The sequence below is a fragment of the Erinaceus europaeus genome, chromosome 10 (assembly GCF_950295315.1).
Source record: "Erinaceus europaeus chromosome 10, mEriEur2.1, whole genome shotgun sequence".
In the NCBI taxonomy this organism is placed as follows: domain Eukaryota; kingdom Metazoa; phylum Chordata; class Mammalia; order Eulipotyphla; family Erinaceidae; genus Erinaceus; species Erinaceus europaeus.
In genome coordinates this window covers 97,436,092-97,456,763 of record NC_080171.1, presented here as the reverse complement: position 1 = coordinate 97,456,763, position 20,672 = coordinate 97,436,092, and the positions used below count along the sequence as shown (strand labels likewise).

The window sequence follows — 20,672 nt, the reverse complement described above, 5'->3', positions numbered from 1 at the left end:
TGTCACATCCAATCAATAAACTTTGTAAATCAACTCATTTAATTCAAAAAATGATCTATATAGATCAAGCAACCAATTAAACAATTAGCATACATTTTGCAATTAATTAATTTAAGCATCAATCATATAGTTAAAACTACAAATTTAAGCTGCAGACTATATAATTCTACTCACTTAGGAATTGCCAGGTTCATGTTTAAACTCACATACTTCTGAGTGCATAGATTTGCAGCTTCACAATTCAACTTTGAAGCACAGTATATTAAAAGTGTTTATGTTAATTTAAATTTAGATTATCTTTATTCTGGCATACTGTCCTACCCCCCTTTTATTATCAAATATACTTTTTACTTCTCCCAAAGAAGGAGTGAGAGGAAGAAGAAGAAAAGGAAGGGGAGCAGAAGTGGGAGGGGCAGAAGAGGGGGTTAATTCTAAAGTAGGCAAGACTAGAATCTGGAAATACTGACATTCTAAGGAAGTGAGAAAAATCCAGAAGTAGTTGAAGCCCGTTGCCTGCAGCAGGATAAATCTGATTATCTGTTTTTACTTTATTAAGTATTCTTGGTGTTTGGAATCAGATTCTTCCAAGTGAATCAGAGATTCTTCAGTCAAAGGAGAACTGTATGATATGGATTATCTTGGATTCCTTTAGTAAGCTTCTCTGAGCTAGAGCTCAGATGTTTTCTTGATTTTTATGAAGAATCGTGTTATTTATTTACATTTATCTTTTTAATATAATTACATCTATAGATTATTTTTTATATAGTACATCTACATTTATTCACATTATATTACTTACACTCATATTGTAGCTAAAGTAGTCTTCACTTTCCTCCCAGCTTTGGCTCAGCTCTGGTTTATGGTGGTGCTGGGGACTGAACCTGGGCCTTCTAGCCTCAGGCATGAGAGTCTCTTTGCATAACCCTTATGCTATCTTCCCCATCCTGGGATTCAGTTCCTTTTTTTTTTTTTTAATAGTAGGTGCTCAATAAAAAAAGTGTTTCATGGGGAGTAGCAGTAGTGCAACAGGTTAAGTGCACATGGTGCAAAGAGCAGGGACCAGCGTAAGGATCCCAGTTTGAGCCCCCACCTCCCCACCTGCAGAAGAGTCACTTCACAGGCGGTGAAGCAGGTTGGCAGGTGTCTATCTTTCTCTCCCCTTTTCTGTCTTCCCCTCCTCTTTCCATTTCTCTCTATCCTATCTAATAACGATGACATCGATAACAATAACTACAACAACAATAAAAAAAAGGGCAACAAAAGAGAAAATAAATTTTAAAAAATTGTTTGATGGATTGAGTAATATAAAGGTTGTCTTTCATATTGTTTTCCTCCACCTTACATTGCCATACATATATTTCTGTATTAAATGAAGTAGAATATAGGGGATCTAATTATCAATAAATTTTTCAGTAAAGAACAACAGTGCTACAGTTTGCTTGTTATATGCTGAGCTATCCCTCACCTTGGTATTCACTCATCTTTTTGATTTTCCTTTCAGTGACAATGTCAGTGCCTACTGCCTGCATATTGCTGAGGATGATGGAGAGGTTGACACAGATTTCCCCCCACTGGATTCCAATGAACCCATTCATAAGTTTGGCTTCAGTACTTTGGCTCTTGTTGAAAAGTATTCATCTCCAGGTCTGACATCCAAAGAGTCATTATTTGTTCGAATGTGAGTATTGACTGTTATTTACCTCACATCCTGTCTCTACTTTCTAGTATTTTGGATTTGGTTTTTCCACTGAATGATATTTTAGAATCTGGAATGTTCACATGTAATACTCATTTCCAGAGAGAGCTTGGAGATAACATTTCACTGTGTCTATACGCCTCTTCATACAGACTGCTTTGAAGCAACAAACTGTATTAGTAGATCTCTGACTGTACTATCTATGAATCAAACCTATGGGACTATTAAGGCACTTTAGTGCCTTTAAGCCAAAAATTCTGGGTTTCTCTTCAAGGAATCTTGAACTACATGAAAATGTGAATAAGTCCCTTCTCCCTTATGATTTAAAATGTTTTTTTTTTCTGTAATTTTTATGTTGAGATCAAATTTAATGTTTCCCCTCTGCTGCCTTCTGTTAGACTAAAGAATGGTTCTTAACCTTTCCAGTGACTTTGGCAATCTGAGAAAGCCTATAAAATTCCTTCTCAGAAAAATATTTGTAAATGCTGAAAATTAAATTCACAGATGTATGAAATACTCTAGGTATCAAATTATTAAGCAAATCTGTGATATAGTGGCATGTATCACTTTATTATCATAGTAAACAACAAGTTCCAGTGGCAGGTTTAACAGTAACTTCTGAAGCATCTCATTTCAAAGTCGTGATGAATATAAAAGATAACTGAGGAAGCTACAACAACTGTGATGTGCTGTCCTGGCATATATGGGTTCTGTTTCTAATAGTCACTAGTATTGCTAATCCTACCATGATACATTTCCTACATTTATAATTCAAGGAAATGCTAAATCTGTTAGAAGTTAGTAAAAATTAAAATGTAGTTTTGATCCATTCAGGTTTACGTATGCCTGAGTTTTATCCACCTATCTCAGTTGTTAGGGGGAAGCCTGTGGCATTTATTCTGAGGCTGACAGTTCCTCTTCTGACCATCTCCAGGGAACAATAGGGATCCCTTTGGCACCCCCTGCTGTTAGTAACCAGCAAATCCATTGCTCAGAAGCCAAATTGTTTTACAGGACTTTTGCTCCTGTCTCTTTAAAACACATTGCCTTTGTCTCACAATCTTACTAAATGTAGGATTATGCTACCTGTGATTTTTAGTATTTTGGGTCTGTCTATCCTTGAGCAAAGAAACAACACCTGACTCCCTGTAGGTGAGCTCAGGGGTGATTCTGCAGGCTTTTGCAATTGCTATTTCATTTCTGCTATGAAGCCATGTTAACATCTAACAGTAAACATGTCCCTTCTTTTTACATCTCAGAGGCACTAAAAAAACAGCTTTAGTATATTTAAAGCAATTGAAAAGTTTTCCAATGATACCTTCATCCTAATGTAACTATTTTTCATTTTTGTATAATTCACTTCCATGTGCAAATTATACTGTTCCCATTTTACCATGTAAACTGCATTATTTTTATTTAACACAGTACACATTTTAATGTCTGGTTTTAATTCCTACAATCAATGTATTATTAGGACCAAGGTGATAACTCAATATTAGAGCACAGAAATTGTGTTCTGCAAGTCCTTGGTACTCCAGGTTCAATCCCCAACACCACCACATGCCAGTACTAAATGATACTTTGGTTTTTATCATAAAAATAAATTTGATATTAAATTTGTTACTTATGAATAAGTGATAGAAGTGTTGTACTCTTGTTAGTACATAATTTTTATTACATAAATATTACTCTATAGTCACAGCAGTCTTTTAAACTGAAGGTTCCTTTTAAACCATGAGTTTTTAAATCAGTGATTTTCAAAGGACTGGTGTTGGGATGGAGTTAGTTCCCAGGAGAAACATCTAAGACTACAAAGTGTTTTGTTGCATACCCCTCCCTCCCAAGAAGAATAGAGTCAGAGTAACAATTGTTTTTAATGTAATACACTCAAAACCTACAGTCTTTTTTTTTTAACTTTATTTTATTTATTTATTCCCTTTTGTTGCCTTGTTGTTTTATTGCTGTCATTGTTGTTGGATAGGACAGAGAGAAATGGAGAGAGGGGGAGAGAAAGAAAGACACCTGCAGACCTGCTTCATCGCCTGTGAAGGGACCTGCCTGCAGGTGGGGAGCCGGGGGCTCGAACCAGGATCCTGGCACCGGTCCTTGAGCTTAGCGCCACCTGCGCTTAACCCGCTGTGCTACAGCCCAACTCCCAAAACCTACAGTCTTAACACCCTACTGAAGACTGGGATGGGGGAGGGAAATCTAGTGTTGATCTAGTCATTCATGTGAATTCCACTGTCTTAGGTCTATATGCAGCCACTAGTTTAGTGTCATTGATAAGAGCATCGTGGCTTCTGGAATCAGACTGGCTGTGTGTAAGTCCTGATCTTGCCCTTACAAGTATGTGTGAAATAAACTATTGGGTTGTCAGAAAAGTTACGATGTATTATTTTGTTTTTCTGTGCAAAAATGTGTCATGACTTTTCCAACAACCCAATACTTAATTTTTCTATGGCACTGCTATATGAAGATAATAATAATGCCTATTTAGTGTAACCATTGTGAGGATTGATTGAGTTAATGTGTTGTGTATACGTGAGTGTGTGTGTGTGTGTGTGTGTGTGTGTATGTGGGCACCCACACATGCACATCACTTAAAACAATAGCTGGTCTGTATAATCATTGTCTAAAATCTTGCTGCAGGTATGTTTACTATTAATAACAATTCTTTGAAGCCAAAAGGATGAATATGAGATGACCTTACTTATAAGTGGCCCTAAGAAAAAAAGAAAGAAAAGGGAAACACAGGGTGAAACTCGGGTTGGGTATGGTGTTAGTGTATCATATCAAAGAAAAGGACTCTGGACAAGGGGAAATGGGAGGGCATGTGGTACCCTTGTGCACAGTAGTTGAGAAGGATTTGGGTGGGCAGTGGGAGTGGTGTGCAGATAACCTACCATGGGGAAACAGGAAGCTGTACCTACCTTAACAACTGCCTTATAAACTATGATTCTTCCCAGTAAAATAATTAAAGTAATTTAAAAACGAACACTGCTGTAGTTCTGCTGGGGAAAAAAAAATACTTTGAGAATAATTAGATCATTTGTTTTCCCAATCTAGCATAACACCATATTTATTGGGTTGTCTGAAAAATCATGACATATTTTTCTATGTTTTTCTAAGCAAAAATGCATCATGACTTTTCTGACAGTCCAGTTTCATAGGTATGTCACAGATATTCCTTGAATCAGTGTCTGGATACATCTCTTTGTTGCTTCTACCATTTTTTTCTCTTATTTTCTGTTTTCTAGCAGGGGAGAACCAAAGCTTTGGTGAACATTGCTTAAATGAACTGAAAAACCTAAACTGGAATAACTTATGCTAAAAATGGATAGGGTTGGTTTTTGGAGATTTGCAGACTTTAAAATCAGTTCTCTTAAGGGCAGACATTTTGTGTGATTATAGCAAGATCATAAGCTCCTTGAAAATAGGGACAGCAGATTTATTTAGTCCTGTGTCCTTAGCAACTAGCATAGAACTACATAGAGTAGTAAGTGAATCTTTAGTTGTGGGCTATTCAAAGGGTCCTTGACAAAACTGTGTGCCTCACCTTGCTTTTATTCTTCTTTATTCTTCTCCCTGCCTTTTGAACAGCACAAAGCCCCAAGTTGCCTTTTGGCTTTCAGAAGCCATCACATCCTCCAACCAGGAAGCGGTATACTGTCTGTACATACTCCCAAGTGAGGCCACACAGGCTTTTAAACTAAGGCTCACCTAGGTTCAAGTCGTGGTCTCACTAGTGACTTGGTTACATGACAGTAATCTCACTTTCTTTCTTCCTCTGTAAAATGAGGATAATAATAACTATCTCCAGAAATTACTGCTGGAATTTCTTAAGCATAAGTAATGTACAGACTTCTTTTAATGGAAAATTAATTCTTGAGACTCGTCAATTAGTGTTGCTTAAATTATATGTAAATATAAAGTTCTAGCTATAATTTCCATGTCTTTATGCAACCCAAACAAAATTACAGATTAAATGCAAATAAAACTTTAACATGAATAAAATGCTAATTAGCAACTCTAATGCAACAGATGATGTTTTGTTGAAACTAAATCACTGATGTTGTGTTTAAGAAGTGTTACATTTGTTACTTGTCAACTTGAGTCTCTTGATATGAAATATCAGATTATCCTATTATTACTATTACTTGTTCTTTTTTAAAATGAATCTATTCTTTTAATGGACCAACTAACTTACTGTGCAGACTCTTCAAATTTGAGATGTTCTTTACTGGAAAAGTGAAGATTTCTGGTAAGATGACCAATTTGTGCCAGCTCACCTAGAACATCCCCTGTTTCAGAATTGGAAGTCCATGAGGGCCCAACAGAGGAGTTGGCTCAGCATTGCAGAGTGTGCCTTGCATTATGAGACCCTGAAATTGAGCCCTGGCATGAAAAGCATGAAAGGCAAGAATAAATAGTACATCACAAATGACTGAGTGATACTTTGGCACCTCTGTATATCTCACATAAAATAATTTTTTGAAAGTTGTACATCCGAGAGCACCACTCTCAATTTAGGGTTTATCAGGATGGTTAGTCACCCTATTCTTGCTGTTATTAATTCATCTATTTATACTTAGGCTGTCTGCCTGATTAATACCTGTACGGACTGTGACTTCAACACTATAGAGTATAAATTCTTTAGAGATCAGCAGATATGTCCCATAGGGTCCCTAGTGCCTAATTCTTCCACCACTTTTCTTCATTCTACAAATTCTTTTTTGCATGAAGCTTGAAGTAATGCCGATTTACCTTTTTTGTTAAATTATTCATTTATGTATTTTCCCTTTTGTTGCCCTTGTTGTTATTGATGTCGTCATTGTTGGATAGGACAGAGAGAAATGGAGCGAGGAGGGGAAGACAGTGAGGGGGAGAGAAAGATAGACACCTGCAGACCTGCTTCACTGCCTGTGAAGCAACTCTTTTGCAGATGGGGATCCAGGGGCTCAAACCGGGATTTTTTTCATATATATATTTATTTTTCCCTTTTGTTGCCCTTGTTGTTTTTCATTGTTGTTGTAGTTATTATTATTGATGTCGTTGTTGTATAGGACAGAGAGAAATGTAGAGAGGAGGGGAAGACAGAGAGGGGGAGAGAAAGATAGACACCTGCAGACCTGCTTCACCACCTGTGAAGCGACTCCCCTGCAGGTGGGCAGCCGGGGGCTCGAACCGGGATCGTTATGCCGGTCCTTGTGCTTCATGCCACCTGCGCTTAACCCGCTGCGCTACCTCCCGACTTCCTCAAACAGGGATCTTTAAGCCCGTCCTTGCTCTTCATGCCACGTGCACTTAACCTGCTGTGCTACCGCTGGACTCCCAAAGATAGACACCTGCAAGCCTGCTTCACCGCTTGTGAAGCAACTACCCTGCAGGTGGGGAGCTGGGGGCTTTAACCGGGATCCTTACACTGGTTCTTGCACTTTGCGCCATGTGCACTTGACCCATTGTGTTACTGCCCGATTCCCCCGTTTTTCCTTTAGAGATGTCAAATAACTCTGACTTATAGAACACATAACCCTATAAATCTTACTAACTTATAAGTTGGTAAACTTTTTCTGTAAAGTGTGAGATAGTAATCACATCTTTTTTTAGGCTTGCAGCCAGTACAATCGCTGTAACACAGTTCTGCTATAGGAGTATGAGAATGGATATAGAAATATGTGTATAAACCAGTGAGCATGGGCTAGCTTTGTCAACCCAGGCTTATGTTACTCAATTCTGTCTGAGGAGGACTGGGTGGTGCTCCTAGACATTTCTTCTCTGAACCTCAACTCAGGACTCCCCCAGCAATAGTGGAGAATGAGGGGCATGGATTACATGACCTACATCAGTATCTATCTATTGTTTATATAAGTTAATATATATATATATATATATATATAGTACATATATCTCTATAATGATATTTATATATACTGACTACAGCAATAGACAGATACAACTGTATATACCATATGTATATAATACATATTTTTGTGTGTATTGTTTTAGATAAAATAAAATCTTTAATAAAAAAATTAAATCTGAAACTTAAGCTGTGATTCCATCAAGAACCTTGGGCTTCAGTTAGAAAATGGTGCTATGAAAATTTTAGCTTAGCCCTTGTTATATAGGAATTATTGTATAGTTGCTTTTTTTGTTGTTATTGTTGTTGTTATTTATGTCACAGATGTGTCTATCTGAATAAAAGTATGTATGAGTTCAATCTTTGAGTGAATTGTTGTTACACATTGAATATATATCTATTGTAGGAAAACTAGAAATTAGACCTAGGTTAAAAAAAAAAAAACCACCAGGGTTGTCACTGAGATTCAGTATTGGTACTATGAATCTACCACTCTCAGTGGCTACTTTTTTTTCCCCTTCTTGTTTCTATTTTATTTGAAGCGCAGAGAGAAATTGGGGAGAGAGGAGCAGAGGGAGAGGGAGAGAGAATGATAGATACCTGTACACCTGATTCACTGCTTGTGACCCCCATTCAGGTGGGGGCAGGAGCTTGAACTTGGGTCCTTACATGTGATAATGGGTGCGTTTAACAAGTTGTGCCACTGCCTGGCCCCTCAGTAAGAAATTTTTAAAGTTTCTTTTGTTCTGTTATGCAAACATAGTGACATGTTATATAACTGTAAGTTTTAAAAGAGTGATTAGTGTAAATGAATCCCTAACTGGAAAAGTGGTCTGTGAAAACAATGTGAAGTCAGGTAACTTTTGATGTTCTTACTGAGTCAGGTCTAGTCCAGGCCCTTGGGCCCCCCAGGCAATCTCTGAACATAAAGTTGTTGTTTGGGGAAGTAGAATAAATTATTCTCACGAATTAGGAACCTGCTAATGGAACCTGCTTCTTTTACCAAATTGGTAAGTGGGTTTCTAAGATATTCATTGTTCTTGATTGATTTTGGGGCAAAGCAAATGTCTCTATAAACAGGAGTCCCTAACATGCTGACTTCTAACTACTCTGAACCAAAGCATTGCAATTATTTGGGTATCAGGTATATAGGAGAAAAAAAGTGCATATAGGGCAGAGAGTGAGGGGGTCTTTGGTTGTCCCCCAAAACTCAAAAATAGATTAAGAACTGGGTCTCAACTGTTTCTTATTATCTTGAGAGATGTTCCTTGCCAGCGAAGACCAACTGAAGGTCTGATGGGTCTTTTAAGACTTAGTATGACAAAGGGGAAAAAAGGTCAGAAACAATAAAAACGGACAGAATTCTCCTACTTTCTAATTTAAACATTAAAAAAACATATACATATCTGGTGGGCATGTGAAAGGACCCATTCTAACAAAGAGCTGCAGAACAGAGCAAAGAGAATTCAATTATGATATTGCTGTTTGGGAAAGAGGGCATTCATTGGATAGGTAGAGATGGTGGATAGTCTTGAGTCAAAAGTTTAGCTGCTTCAGGCAGTGGCCCAGAGGTCTCTCAGAGACTAGTATTGTTTCTTTAGCTCATCATAATGGGGGAAATCAGTTGCTTTTTCAAAAGATGCACTCAAGATTTTTTTTTTTTTGCCTATGAGGCTTGATATTCATAATTTTAATATACCTTTGTGATAAGCTTCCAAAGCATAATACAAGTGACCGGATCTTTTTGAAAACATACCATGAGTTTGAAGCCTCACCTAATTGTAGTAGTACTGTCTTGTGGTCTATGGAGGAGAAGAGAATGAACATTTGTTATGCACTCACATATTTGGGTGTTTCTAGTAGCCATTCTCTCATTAATTCCTTATAAGTAACTCACTTCTTCTCTCCCTCCTCCGCCCTAATACCAGGGCTTCACTACCTTGGGCTGACATTTTCATAGACAAGAGACACCACAGCACTGAAGCTTCCTTCAGTGTAATGGGGTGGAGCTTGAGCCTAGGTCATGCACATGGCAAAACAGCACACTAGCTAAGTGAGCTATTTTCTGACCCTTACATTTTTAACGTAAAAACCAAGGGCTGTACCCTAGATTATAGTTTGGTAAGGGACAGCGCTAAAATTGAGTAAAGAATGATTAAAAAGAAGCCTGTGTTAGTGTAACCAAATCTGACAATATGAGTTTAAAGTATTCCAGTTATTTATTGTTTGTTGGAATCACAGAGGACCAACTGTGTGTTGTTTCTTTTCATTCTGTTGTATTAGCAAACATTTTCATTGTCCAGATTGTCTTCGTATATGGAAATGTAACATATGCAGCCTGTTTAATTTTGTATTTGTAAATCTGACTTGATTTCCTTTTTGGCAAGAGATACTGTCTAGAGAAAAGAAAAGATTTTTCTTTGTGTCTGTTTAAAGTGACAGAAATATTGGAGCAAGTAATAAAGATGGAAAACATTAATTACATACTTCTAAGAATTTAAAGGTCAGACAAGCTAAATATGTATGTTTTGCCTGCTGGAATGTCTGTTGAAATTGTGCCAGGATACTCTTTGTTCCTATAATAAAAGCCCTCATTTTAGATAGCCATCAACTTGCTTTAGTATCCAAAAATTATACCAGATTGTTGCTTTAGTTGCTGTATATCTTTAAAGTTTAGAGCTTCCATTTCTGACATTAATGTGAGTTTGTTTCATGATCCACCCCCTTTGGCCATGTTTAGTTACTATGTCTCATTTTGATTTCCTCTGTTCTCCTCTCAGCTTATGTTGGAGTCTGTCAGCTGCTGCTATGTACATGTCAGGCTAGTGACTTGTAATGTTTATTAATACAATGTCAGTCTTGCTGTTGAAAAAACTGATGCTTCTCAGAAGGTTGAGATAGAACGAAGCATTTGATTTCCAGATCCTGTCTGCACTGCATGGTGAATACATTCTCAGATGTTATGCAGTTCACTGACCTGACAGTTATGGAACCTCGCCTGGGACCCCATTTCAGCAGGACATATTTGAACAGAAACAGTTTGCAAAACTTTACACACTTAAACCCCTGCCAAGGCAAACTGTTAGCCACTTGAGTTTGTTATAAATACCCAGTGGCAGTGGTTGGAAGTAGCCCACGGTGTGTTTTATATTCCAAACTGAATGTGAATGTCTTTGCGGTTATATAGAGTAGTAAATAATTGAGTTTGATTAGGGAGAGGGACCTCATTATCCCCCACCTGTGCCCAGCTGGAAGGGGAGGGTCGAAATGAAGCCATTAGCTGTCTCTCTTACTGGCATCTCAAAGAGCTCAAATACATCTGTGTCTTATTTTCTTTTCTGGCACAATCAGTCGAGCAAGCTAAGCAGGCATGACCAGATTTGGCAAGTCCCAAGGACTCTGGCAAAGATACACAAGGAGAAGGCGGAGGGCAGTCATTTTGGCTTCTCACTGCCCATTAGTCTAGCGAGTTATGTTTTTGGAAAATGTCTGTTTTGAAAGAGAGTACTTTATCCAATGTCAAGCATCACATACTCACACAATATACTTTGATCTTTAAAAAAACTTGGGTCAGTACAAAGGGAAACAAAATATGGCATTCACACTAGTATAAACTCTTTATCGATAAATTAATAGCCAAAGGACTTGCTTTAAAGCAGGCATGCTGCAGTTACTCCATGGCTCTCTCTTGCTTATGTATATTCACTTTCTACTTTGATGTGCTAGAGAATGAGCAGGCATAGAATTGGGATCAGAGCAGGTTGGGGGACTAGAGGAGTGTTCCTCACCACTTTTATGAACTGACCAGGACAGGAGATTCCACTGCTGCTCTTGACGTTTTTTTCCCCACTCTATACACTGAAACTGGCTTATGAAACTATGACATTCTACAAGTGCTTTTTAAAGGGGATCTTAAGGAAAAAAAAAAACAACTCACCTGATGAAGCACATACTTTAATATGTACCAGACCCTGTGTTCAAGCTCTAACACTACATGGGTGCATCATGAACAGGATTGGGGTGGAGTTGGGAAGGAAGAAGGTCCTAAGGATGGTGAAACTGTACTGTGGTGTGTCTCTTCTCTCTCTCTTCCTCTCCCCGCCCCCCCATCCCTCCCTCCCTCCTTCCATCTCCCTTTCCTTCTTTCTTTACCACTATGGCTTCACTGGGGCTGCATAACTCCTTGTAGACTTCTGTTCTTCCATTGATGGAGAGAAAGAGACAAAAAGAGGAGAGTCTTCACACCACCAGTCCACTACTCATAAAGCTTCCCTCTTGCATGCTGCTCCCATGTGGTAGCCAGGGATCAAACCTAGGTCACATGGTAAAGTACGCACACTAGTGGGCGAGGTAGATTCTGGTCCTCTCTTCTCTTTCTTTCACAAATAAAAAAGATGAAAAGATTGACCTAGAGAGGCTGCTCAGTAGTATATATGCATGATGCCCAGGGTTCACACTCTGACTCTGCATTTTAAAAAAGTGAGAGACCTTTTGGTTAATTTGTACTTGAGGTATTTATAATCACACTGAATTCGTTGCAGTAGAAACTGAGTATTTTTCATAGATTGGTTAATGGCTCTAGTCTGGGGTGTGTACTCTGTACAAGTTTCTTCTTCCTGAGCCCCTAGGTCTCCTTCCTAAAACATAGATTCTGGAATCTGACTGACGTACGTTCAAGTCCTGGCTCCTCAAATTGTTAGCTGTGTAACACTAGACATGCGTCCTAACTGCCAAACCTTAATTTCCTCCACTATTAAATCAACTGTTAACAGTAACTATTTTACCTGTGAACTTGAATAAAGTCAGTGCTCAATAAATATGACTATTTATATATTCCTATCACTGTATGTCACATCTTAGTACATATTAAGAAAACTCCATAGTTATTATTGGATATTAACTGTGGCTTACGTGGCATTTATTAAATGTTTTAGAAGTGTTTAGACCTCACAACAATCCTATATTTTAAGAACTATTATTCCCATTTTGTAGGTGAGCAAACTGGAAGTTAGAGGTACTGTTAATAGAACTGGGACTTCATTCTAGACCTTGCTGTTCTGTGCAGCTTTCTAGTGTTGCCACCATTTTTATTAGCATGGCATAAAGCTAAAGTAAGACTGTGTTTTGAAACATCTCCATTAAAAGTTTTCTCTATTAGGATTTGGGTGGTAGCACAGTGGGCTAAGCGCATGTGATGCAAAGCACAAGGACCGGCATAAGGATCCCGGTTCGAGCCCTGAGCTCCCCAACTGCAGGGAAGTCACTTCACAGGCGGTGAAGCAGGTCTGCAGGTGTCTTTCTCTCCCCCTCTCTGTCTTCTCCTCCTCCTGTCTCTCTCTCTCTCTCTCTGTCCTATCTAATGATGACATCAATAACAATAATAATAATTACAACAACAATAAAAAAACAAGGGCAACAAAAGGGAAAATAAATTTTTAAAGATATTTTATTTATTTCCTTTTGTTGCCTTTGTTGTTGTAGTTATTATTGTTGTCGTTGTTGGATAGGACAGAGAGAAATGGAGAGAGAAGGGGAAGACAGAGGGAGAGAAAGACACCTGCAGACCTGCTTCACTGATTGTGAAGCAACTTCCCTGCAGGTAGGGAGCCAGGGGCTCGAACCAGGATCCTTACGCAGGTCCTTGCACTTTGCGCCATGTGTGCTTAATCCGCTGCACTACCGCCTGAAAATAAAATTTTTTTAATTTTATTTATTTATTCCCTTTTGTTGCCCTTGTTGTTTTTTTATTGTTGTAGTTATTATTGTTGTTGTCGTTGTTGGATAGGACAGAGAGAAATGGAGAGAGGAGGGGAAGACAGAGAGGAGGAGAGAAAGACAGACACCTGCAGACCTGCTTCACCGCCTGTGAAGTGACTCCCCTGCAGGGAAAATAAATTTTTTAAAAAGCTTCTCTATCATTGCATTTATCGTACAGAATTGTAATTGTTTGATTACTTCTTTGTTTTTCCCATGCACTGTGCTACTTTTGTTAAGCACTATATTGTTGATTTCTGGATTTAAAATAAGATCTTTAGTAGACAGGTAATCTCAGTTAAATTCCTTATCTGTCTCTCTCTCTCTCTCTCTCTCTTCCCCGCCCCCTTTACTAGAGCACCGATCAGCTTTGGCTTATGGTTGTGCAGTGGATTGAACCTGGGACTTCAGAGCCTTAGGCATGACAGTCTGTTTGCATAACTATTATGCTATCTACTCCTGCCTCAGTTAAATTTCTCTAGTGCCTTCTGACTCAGCTTCTGTAAAATGGATATAATAATAATGAATACAGATTTCAAAATATGAGTACAGATTTCAAAATATGAGCACATCACCTGGCACACAGTACTCAGTAGATAGTAATGGTTACTTTTTTAATAGTTAAATAACATTGTATACTGTGCAAGTCAGAAAGTTCTTAATAAATCTCTTTCAGTTTTTGTGCTACACCACCATAGTTGTGTGTGTGTGTGTGTGTGTGTGTGTGTTTTACTTCCATCATCCCCATCCAATTCCACTGAGTTAAGCTGAGGTGGAATGTGTTTGCTTCTCTGGTTTATTCTCTTTTGAGCTTGGTGTTGGGTGGGCCAGAAGCTGTTTACTGACAGTGCCCTGAATGTTGCCATGATGCCCGGCAAATTACATATTGAATGGGACTGTGTTAACAATTATAAGTAATGGAGGTTATAATCTATTCTCCCAAATAAGCAATTTCTGCCCAGGGGGTATGGGAAAGAGGCTGAAAGGAATCTCTGCTTTGGGGGGTGATGATGTGAGACTAGGGCAACACAAGAAAACTATCATTTGCATATGCCTTTTAGTGTTTGCCAATCTTAGTGCCAGTTTCCTGGCATACACTATTTCATTCTCCTGACAATTCTGTAAGAAAGTGGTGTCCTTGTTTTGTGGATGTGTGACTGAGGTGCCCACATGTTAGGGCAGCATTTCATTTAGCCATGGGACCAGGATTTGAACCAAAGGGGTACTTAATTTCCAGCCCAGGCTTTTTCTTTATCACTGTGCTACCTTCCAACATGGATTCTGGTTCTAGCTCTTGCCTATAGAGATAATCTTGCTTTCAAAGTGAAGATTTGTGACCTCATATCCTCTCTGTTCCCAGTTGCTTTTACTTTAGTACTTATTAAAGAAATATCCATTATATTGGGTTAAGGCTAGTGTAAAAGCTTCCCTGTGTTAGTTGAGTAGCTTTGCACTGGGACAGATCTAAATTCCTCAAGTGAGTGCTCTCTTTTTAAAATGCCTGTACAGTTTTCATCAATAGTATGGGAATTGGCAGGATCTAACTTTGAATTGACTGAAGCACTCCTGACAGCATGTAGCCAGCTTCCAGAAGTGATATTTCATCCTGGACCTAGCAGAGGCAGCCCAAGAAACTATGGAAGGGAGCTGCTTCTGCTCTCCCCCCTAGAGTACCTTGCACTGGCAGAAGTCATGTGATCCATAAGGAGAGCTGGAGGAGAAGCAGTTTCTGAGCTGAGATTCTTGAGTTTTTTTGTGTTTTTTTTTTTTACCCATCTGTCTGTCTACCTATCCACCTGTCTGCCTCAGGGTTAGTCACCACCAGAACAGGCCACAACTCAGACTTAATTGCAGTGTAACAAGGAAGGGGGAAGGGAGGCAGGCATGACATCCTACATGACTGTAGTTAGTTGTTTTTTTAAAAAAAAATTTTTATATTCATTTATCTTTCCTTTTGTTGCCCTTGTTGTTTTTATTGTAGTTGTAGTTATTTTTGTTGTTATTGATGTCATTGTTGTTAGATAGGACAGAGAAATGGAGAGAGGAGGGGAAGACAGAGAGGGGGAGAGAAAGATAGACACCTGCAGACCTGCTTCACCGCCTGTGAAGAGACTCCCCTACAGGTGGGAGCCAGGGGCTCGAACTGGGATCCTTATGCCAGTCCTTGCGCTTCACGCCACGTGCACTTAACCCACTGTGCTATCGCCTGACTCCCTATAGTTAGTATTTCTAAGATCATTGTCTTCTCAGTATCAATGTCCAACATTACTTACAAGCTGCTTTAAAAGTTTATTTAATAGACTTTTTTTTAGAAACTCCATTAAAAAACCCGAATATGAAGAAGTGAGGCATAAAGCCCAGAATGCTTAGAAGTCAAGCTGAAAATTGTAGTAGCAAGTCTCTGTATGCATTTATTAAATGGGAACAGTTGCACCTAGATGGGTTCTGAGAACCACTTATATTCTGTATATTTGTGTTTTAGAAACATTCCACCCCCTTATGTGCTATAGATTTGAAATGATATTCAAAGCTGACATTCTTCTGAAGGGAGAGAAGTGAGTGGAGTGAGGGAGCAACCTAAGAAAACTTTCATTAGGTCTGGCTGAGTGTGCACGCACATGGGTCACAACCCCTTTCTTCTTTCAATGTGCGCACTTTTACCAGAATGGAGCCCCAGAGTAAGATACTGCACACTTGTGAAGGCACATTCCAAGCATCGTGCATGCCCCTTCTCTTCCCTGTTATTTTCATTTTCCTCTCGTGAACCTTGCTACCCTGGCTTCAGCACAGAGGCTGTAAAGGAAGATGGAGAGCCGAGTTACCTCAGAATGATCACTATCGTTAACATTCACGGGTGGTTCACTTATCATTCCTGACTGCACAGACATGGCAGCCGCTCGGAAGCGTCCGCAGGTGTAGCATGGTGATACATATTACATTGTGCCACAATGGATTTATGTATTCTGTAACAAAAGAAAAGTGTAATGAAAAAATACAGAAGGTAATCCTTTATTCCTCCACCACACAATTTATCAGTAATGCCTATGGATGATAAGTGCCAGGGATTTCCTCTGCTTGCTTTAACCTTGTCACCCAGGTACGTTTTGGTAAAATGACAGAAAAATACAGACGAGGGATTTTCCTGTGCTCAAAAATCTTTTAAAAGGATATTTTTAATTTATGGAAGTCAGTCTAAACATTTTCAGTCTTGCTAATCCTACAACTAATTCTGTCAGCTAGCAGTAAGTTGGAGAATGTAGGCAAATTTTATAAACAGTGTCAAGTGTGACATAGTTGAGAATGGAATCCAGATAGGTGGAAGTTCATGAGGTCTGGGCCAGTACTAGTTTATGAGTACCTGAGAACTTGGGCCTCCTTCTAGGCCCTGCTCATCCATCACCCAACATATTGTCACAGATGGAGCACATACTGACTTCTGAGGAGAAAGCAGGAGAAGGCAAGTCTGTACTCGAATGATTGGCATTTGTTCCAAACACACACTGGCCTGGCGCCAGAGCAAATACTCCCAAGTTTATAAATGCACAAGGCACTTTACATTTCAGTACTGTTGCCAAAGTATCACTTACTGCATCGTCCCCTAAATATAGCTTTTTTTTTAAAGAGCTATTTCTTATTTTGCTTTGATCAGTAAAATAAACTTTTCTGGGATAAAGATCATTCTGGGATGGGGTCCAGCTTATGAGGTAAAGAATGGCCGGGGCTCCAGGCATGATTCAGTAACAGAGTGTTGAGTAAAATTAGCTTGACAGTTCTCAGGCCTGCTGTTCGATAGCAAGAAGTTGACCAAGTTAAAATGGATGATCATGCTGGCCAGACCAGAGTAGGCTTTTACTTTTTAACAAATGGAATGTCAAGGATTAAACAGCTAGCTGTATGGAGAGGAGGGGTGTGGAGATGTCTTTGTATTAGAAAAGCAAATTGGACCCTTGGTTTTGAGATCATCCCCAACCCCCTGTGGAAAGCCAGCCACCTGGTTGGGTCCAGCCTAGACTTAAGGTCCCTTCCCAGCCTGTCCTGTCACTGAGATGCCTCTCCATGACTTAGATTAGGGCTTGGCTTTTCTTACAGATTTGTTAATATGAAGCTCTGCCATGTATTTTGGCCACGTTCCCCTTTGAGATTCTTGTGGGGAAATGGGAATGAGACCAAACTCCTTGTGACAATTCCCATGTTCCATAGTTGGAAACTTGGGTCCCATTTGTTATATGAGCTGCTTGGAATTGGCCTGTTTTGTTCCAGTGCCCAAGCATAGTGAATAGTATTTGTGATACTTGCAATTGCAATTAACAGTGTTAGTGAAGTTATACTTTGCCCAGAAAAGAGCTTCTCTTTTTAAGGTACTTTAATTCTCACTGGTGTCTTCCTATCTATATGAATCCATTTCTCCATCACCCAAATTTGATTGGCTCAGAGTTTAGAAGTAGTATTAAATATTGTGTTTTGTCACTATATATGCTTCATCTAATACTGTAACCTTCTAGGATTAAGTAAATAGAAACATTTATATCCATGTAGATGCAGACTACATTTTAATATATGTGTGTATACAGTTTTCTGTTTGTTTTTTACTAGTCAGTTGGGAAGAACCATTTCTTTTCCTTATTCTAAATTGTGTTGGCCTATAGTGTCCCCACATTCTTGATGCTTTTCCTCCAGAACTCCATGAGTTTCACTATGACTGTAGTGTCTGCCTGCAGTGACATCTACTGACACAAGCCAAGTTCATCACTTGTCAATCCTTGCTGCAGTTTGGCCTGAGAACTAACACTAGGATTACTATTAGTGTAACCCACACGTACTAGTTAGGTTCAATTTGATATAAATTAGGAAAATCTTTCCTGCTTCTGGCCTCTCTTTCATTTGGATTGTTTGTACCAGAATGTTTTCATCCCTCTCTTTGAGTCTCATGAGAAGTAGGTTTATTTTGTCTTTTAAAAAGTAACTGATATTTTGACTACACTTATTAAAGTTTCTTTAAACACCACCATAAAATTATAATAAAACATCTATCCAATTGAATTTTGATGATGACTTAGTAATTATCTTTTCCTACAGAAATGCTGCTCATGGATTCTCCCTTATTCAGGTGGACAACACAAAGGTCACTATGAAAGAAATCTTGCTAAAGGCAGTGAAACGAAGAAAAGGATCCCAGAAAATTTCAGGTGGGATGTCTGTGTTATCCACTGATGATAAAGGCTCAATTCTTAGTTGGTGTGTGTGTGTGTGTGTGTACACATGCTTGCAGGTGTGTGTCATACATGTGTGTTTAATGACTGATCAGATTGTTTCACATAACATTGCTAGAAGTTTGATTAGCAGGATTACAGAATTTAAAAAAAATATATTTTTTTTTTTGATTGCCCATGGGTCCAACGAAAGGACTGGGGCAGTGACATATGTGTGAGAAATGTGCTCATATTGGCTATGGAAAGCTTCATCATTAATAATTTGTGATAGATTAAGACAGAGCTACTTGAGCTATTAGTTGGAATAAAGCTGTCTTGAAAAACTGAACCTATCCTTAATTTGAAGCACTGCTTTTAGTGTAAGGTTTTTATATAATTTTCCATGGGGGAAATTTTTACTTGCTAGTGTTTGAAACCCAGAATAAAAGGGGGGGAAATGTTGCTTTACCAAATGAGGCTAACTGGAAAAAAAATAAGCATGAATCACTTCATGTGCACAAATACCTGTTATTCTTTAATTCCTCATTACCCTACTTGGAAGAGAAAATAAGCTTATGGTATTAACTACAGTATTTAAAGGGTATGAGAAAAATATTACCTGTGTTGAGAAATAATTATTTTGAGAGATAGCTTAAAGATTTGTCATACTACAGCCAATTTTTAATATAAATTAGCTTATATTTGACATGTCAAATATCTTAGCTTTTAAAATAAATGAGACTTCTAAAACACCTTTGGCTTCATTTTTTTTTCCAAAAGGCAAAAAGCATTATTCACGTTGAAGAAAATAGTTTTGTATTCTTTTTTTAGGAGAGGCATATAATCTGTTCCAGATTTAATTAGCTATCTTCAGATGAAAGCTGAAGTTTTAATAAAAGTTAGAAGAGATAACACAGTGAAGGACACGGATGAGCTGTCTCAAGGCCATATTCCAGGGGAACGATAAGAGCTGTAAAAAATGGCAGAGGAGAGCAATTGAATGGAGCAATGAAAATCTGATTCTCATAAAAAAGAGAGAGAGAGAGAGATGCTGGTAGGGGCGGTTGTAGATGAGACCTGCTAGCGTCTGCAAGCAATTTGGATGCTTGCCAGGAGTCATTGTTCACCCTCGGCTGTGGCGGCTCCGTCCAGATGTGCCAACTGCACGTTTCGGCTTTTGCCAGCTGACTGCGCCGTTTGATAACCAGCTCTCTGGATGCCCATCACTGGCCGCAGAGATAGAATTAAATGATGATGATCTTCCCACAAGTTGGGAGAGGAAACAATGCATATAAATCTTGATTTCATCTCAGCATGAGAAGTCTTTATCCATCATCACTCATAATGAACAAGTCGTTAGCTGGGATGAATGGTGTTCTGGTTTTTCCAAACACCTCTTTTGTTCATTTTTTGGGTGACTTTTATCCATTGCATTGGGGTCAAAACTCTTTGCAGTTAGGAAATGATTAAAGAGGCATAGCCTCACTTCTCAGGGGAAAGAGGGTATTGGGGGTTCTAGGTGCCAATCTCTAAGCTTTTAAACAGTTTCAGATATTTAAAAATATTTAATATGCATTCATCTTCCTTCAGTATCCTTTTTCCCTTTCTTTTTTGTCACTAGTTTTTTGGTATATAATAGTGTATCTGTGGCATTTTCATTATATTCTAACATTGCATTATTCTGAATTGTTCAAGAGGAATTGCAATTAACACTTCTAACATTTTTAACAGAAATTCAGCTGTCATTGGTTTTTACACTGTGAAACCTTTAGAATTTGCTGTTATAGCTCAACTAGTGTCTTCCCATTTTTAACTCTCTGTCCAGTTGCATGCCTACTATCTATCCATCTTCAGCAACCCTGTTTAGTATACACACATTTACTTATCTTCACTTTGTGTATACATCCCTGCTATTTTCACAAGAGTCTTTGCCATATCCTTAACAAGAAGTTAGGATTTATTTTACAAAGAAACAGTGCTCTGCATTATTTATTTCTTTCATACTATACAAACCAGTTAAGATCGATGTATTTACATAAATTACTGTCTGTTTTCTGAACCCAAATTGCTTTTTAAAGTAAGAAGCTCTTTCTGTTGCTTTATTAAATTCACTCTCATAAAACAGAAGGATCTCCAGTTTGGTAAAGCTGTTTATTTAAGGTTACCTTGGTAT

The 20,672-nt window shown here is 38.5% G+C and overlaps 1 protein-coding gene across 4 annotated transcripts in view; it reads left to right on the top strand.

Annotated features, from left to right (window-relative positions):
- MAPKAP1 (MAPK associated protein 1) overlaps positions 1 to 20,672 on the top strand; it is a 266,882-nt gene that overhangs the window by 132,524 nt on the left and 113,686 nt on the right. For all 4 annotated transcript variants that reach the window (XM_007539997.3, XM_007539996.3, XM_007539995.3 and 1 more), the window contains 2 exons: positions 1,502 to 1,678; positions 18,387 to 18,496. In XM_007539997.3, the coding sequence (XP_007540059.1) occupies positions 1,502 to 1,678; positions 18,387 to 18,496 (287 nt within the window). The remainder of the gene's footprint in view (positions 1 to 1,501; positions 1,679 to 18,386; positions 18,497 to 20,672) is intronic.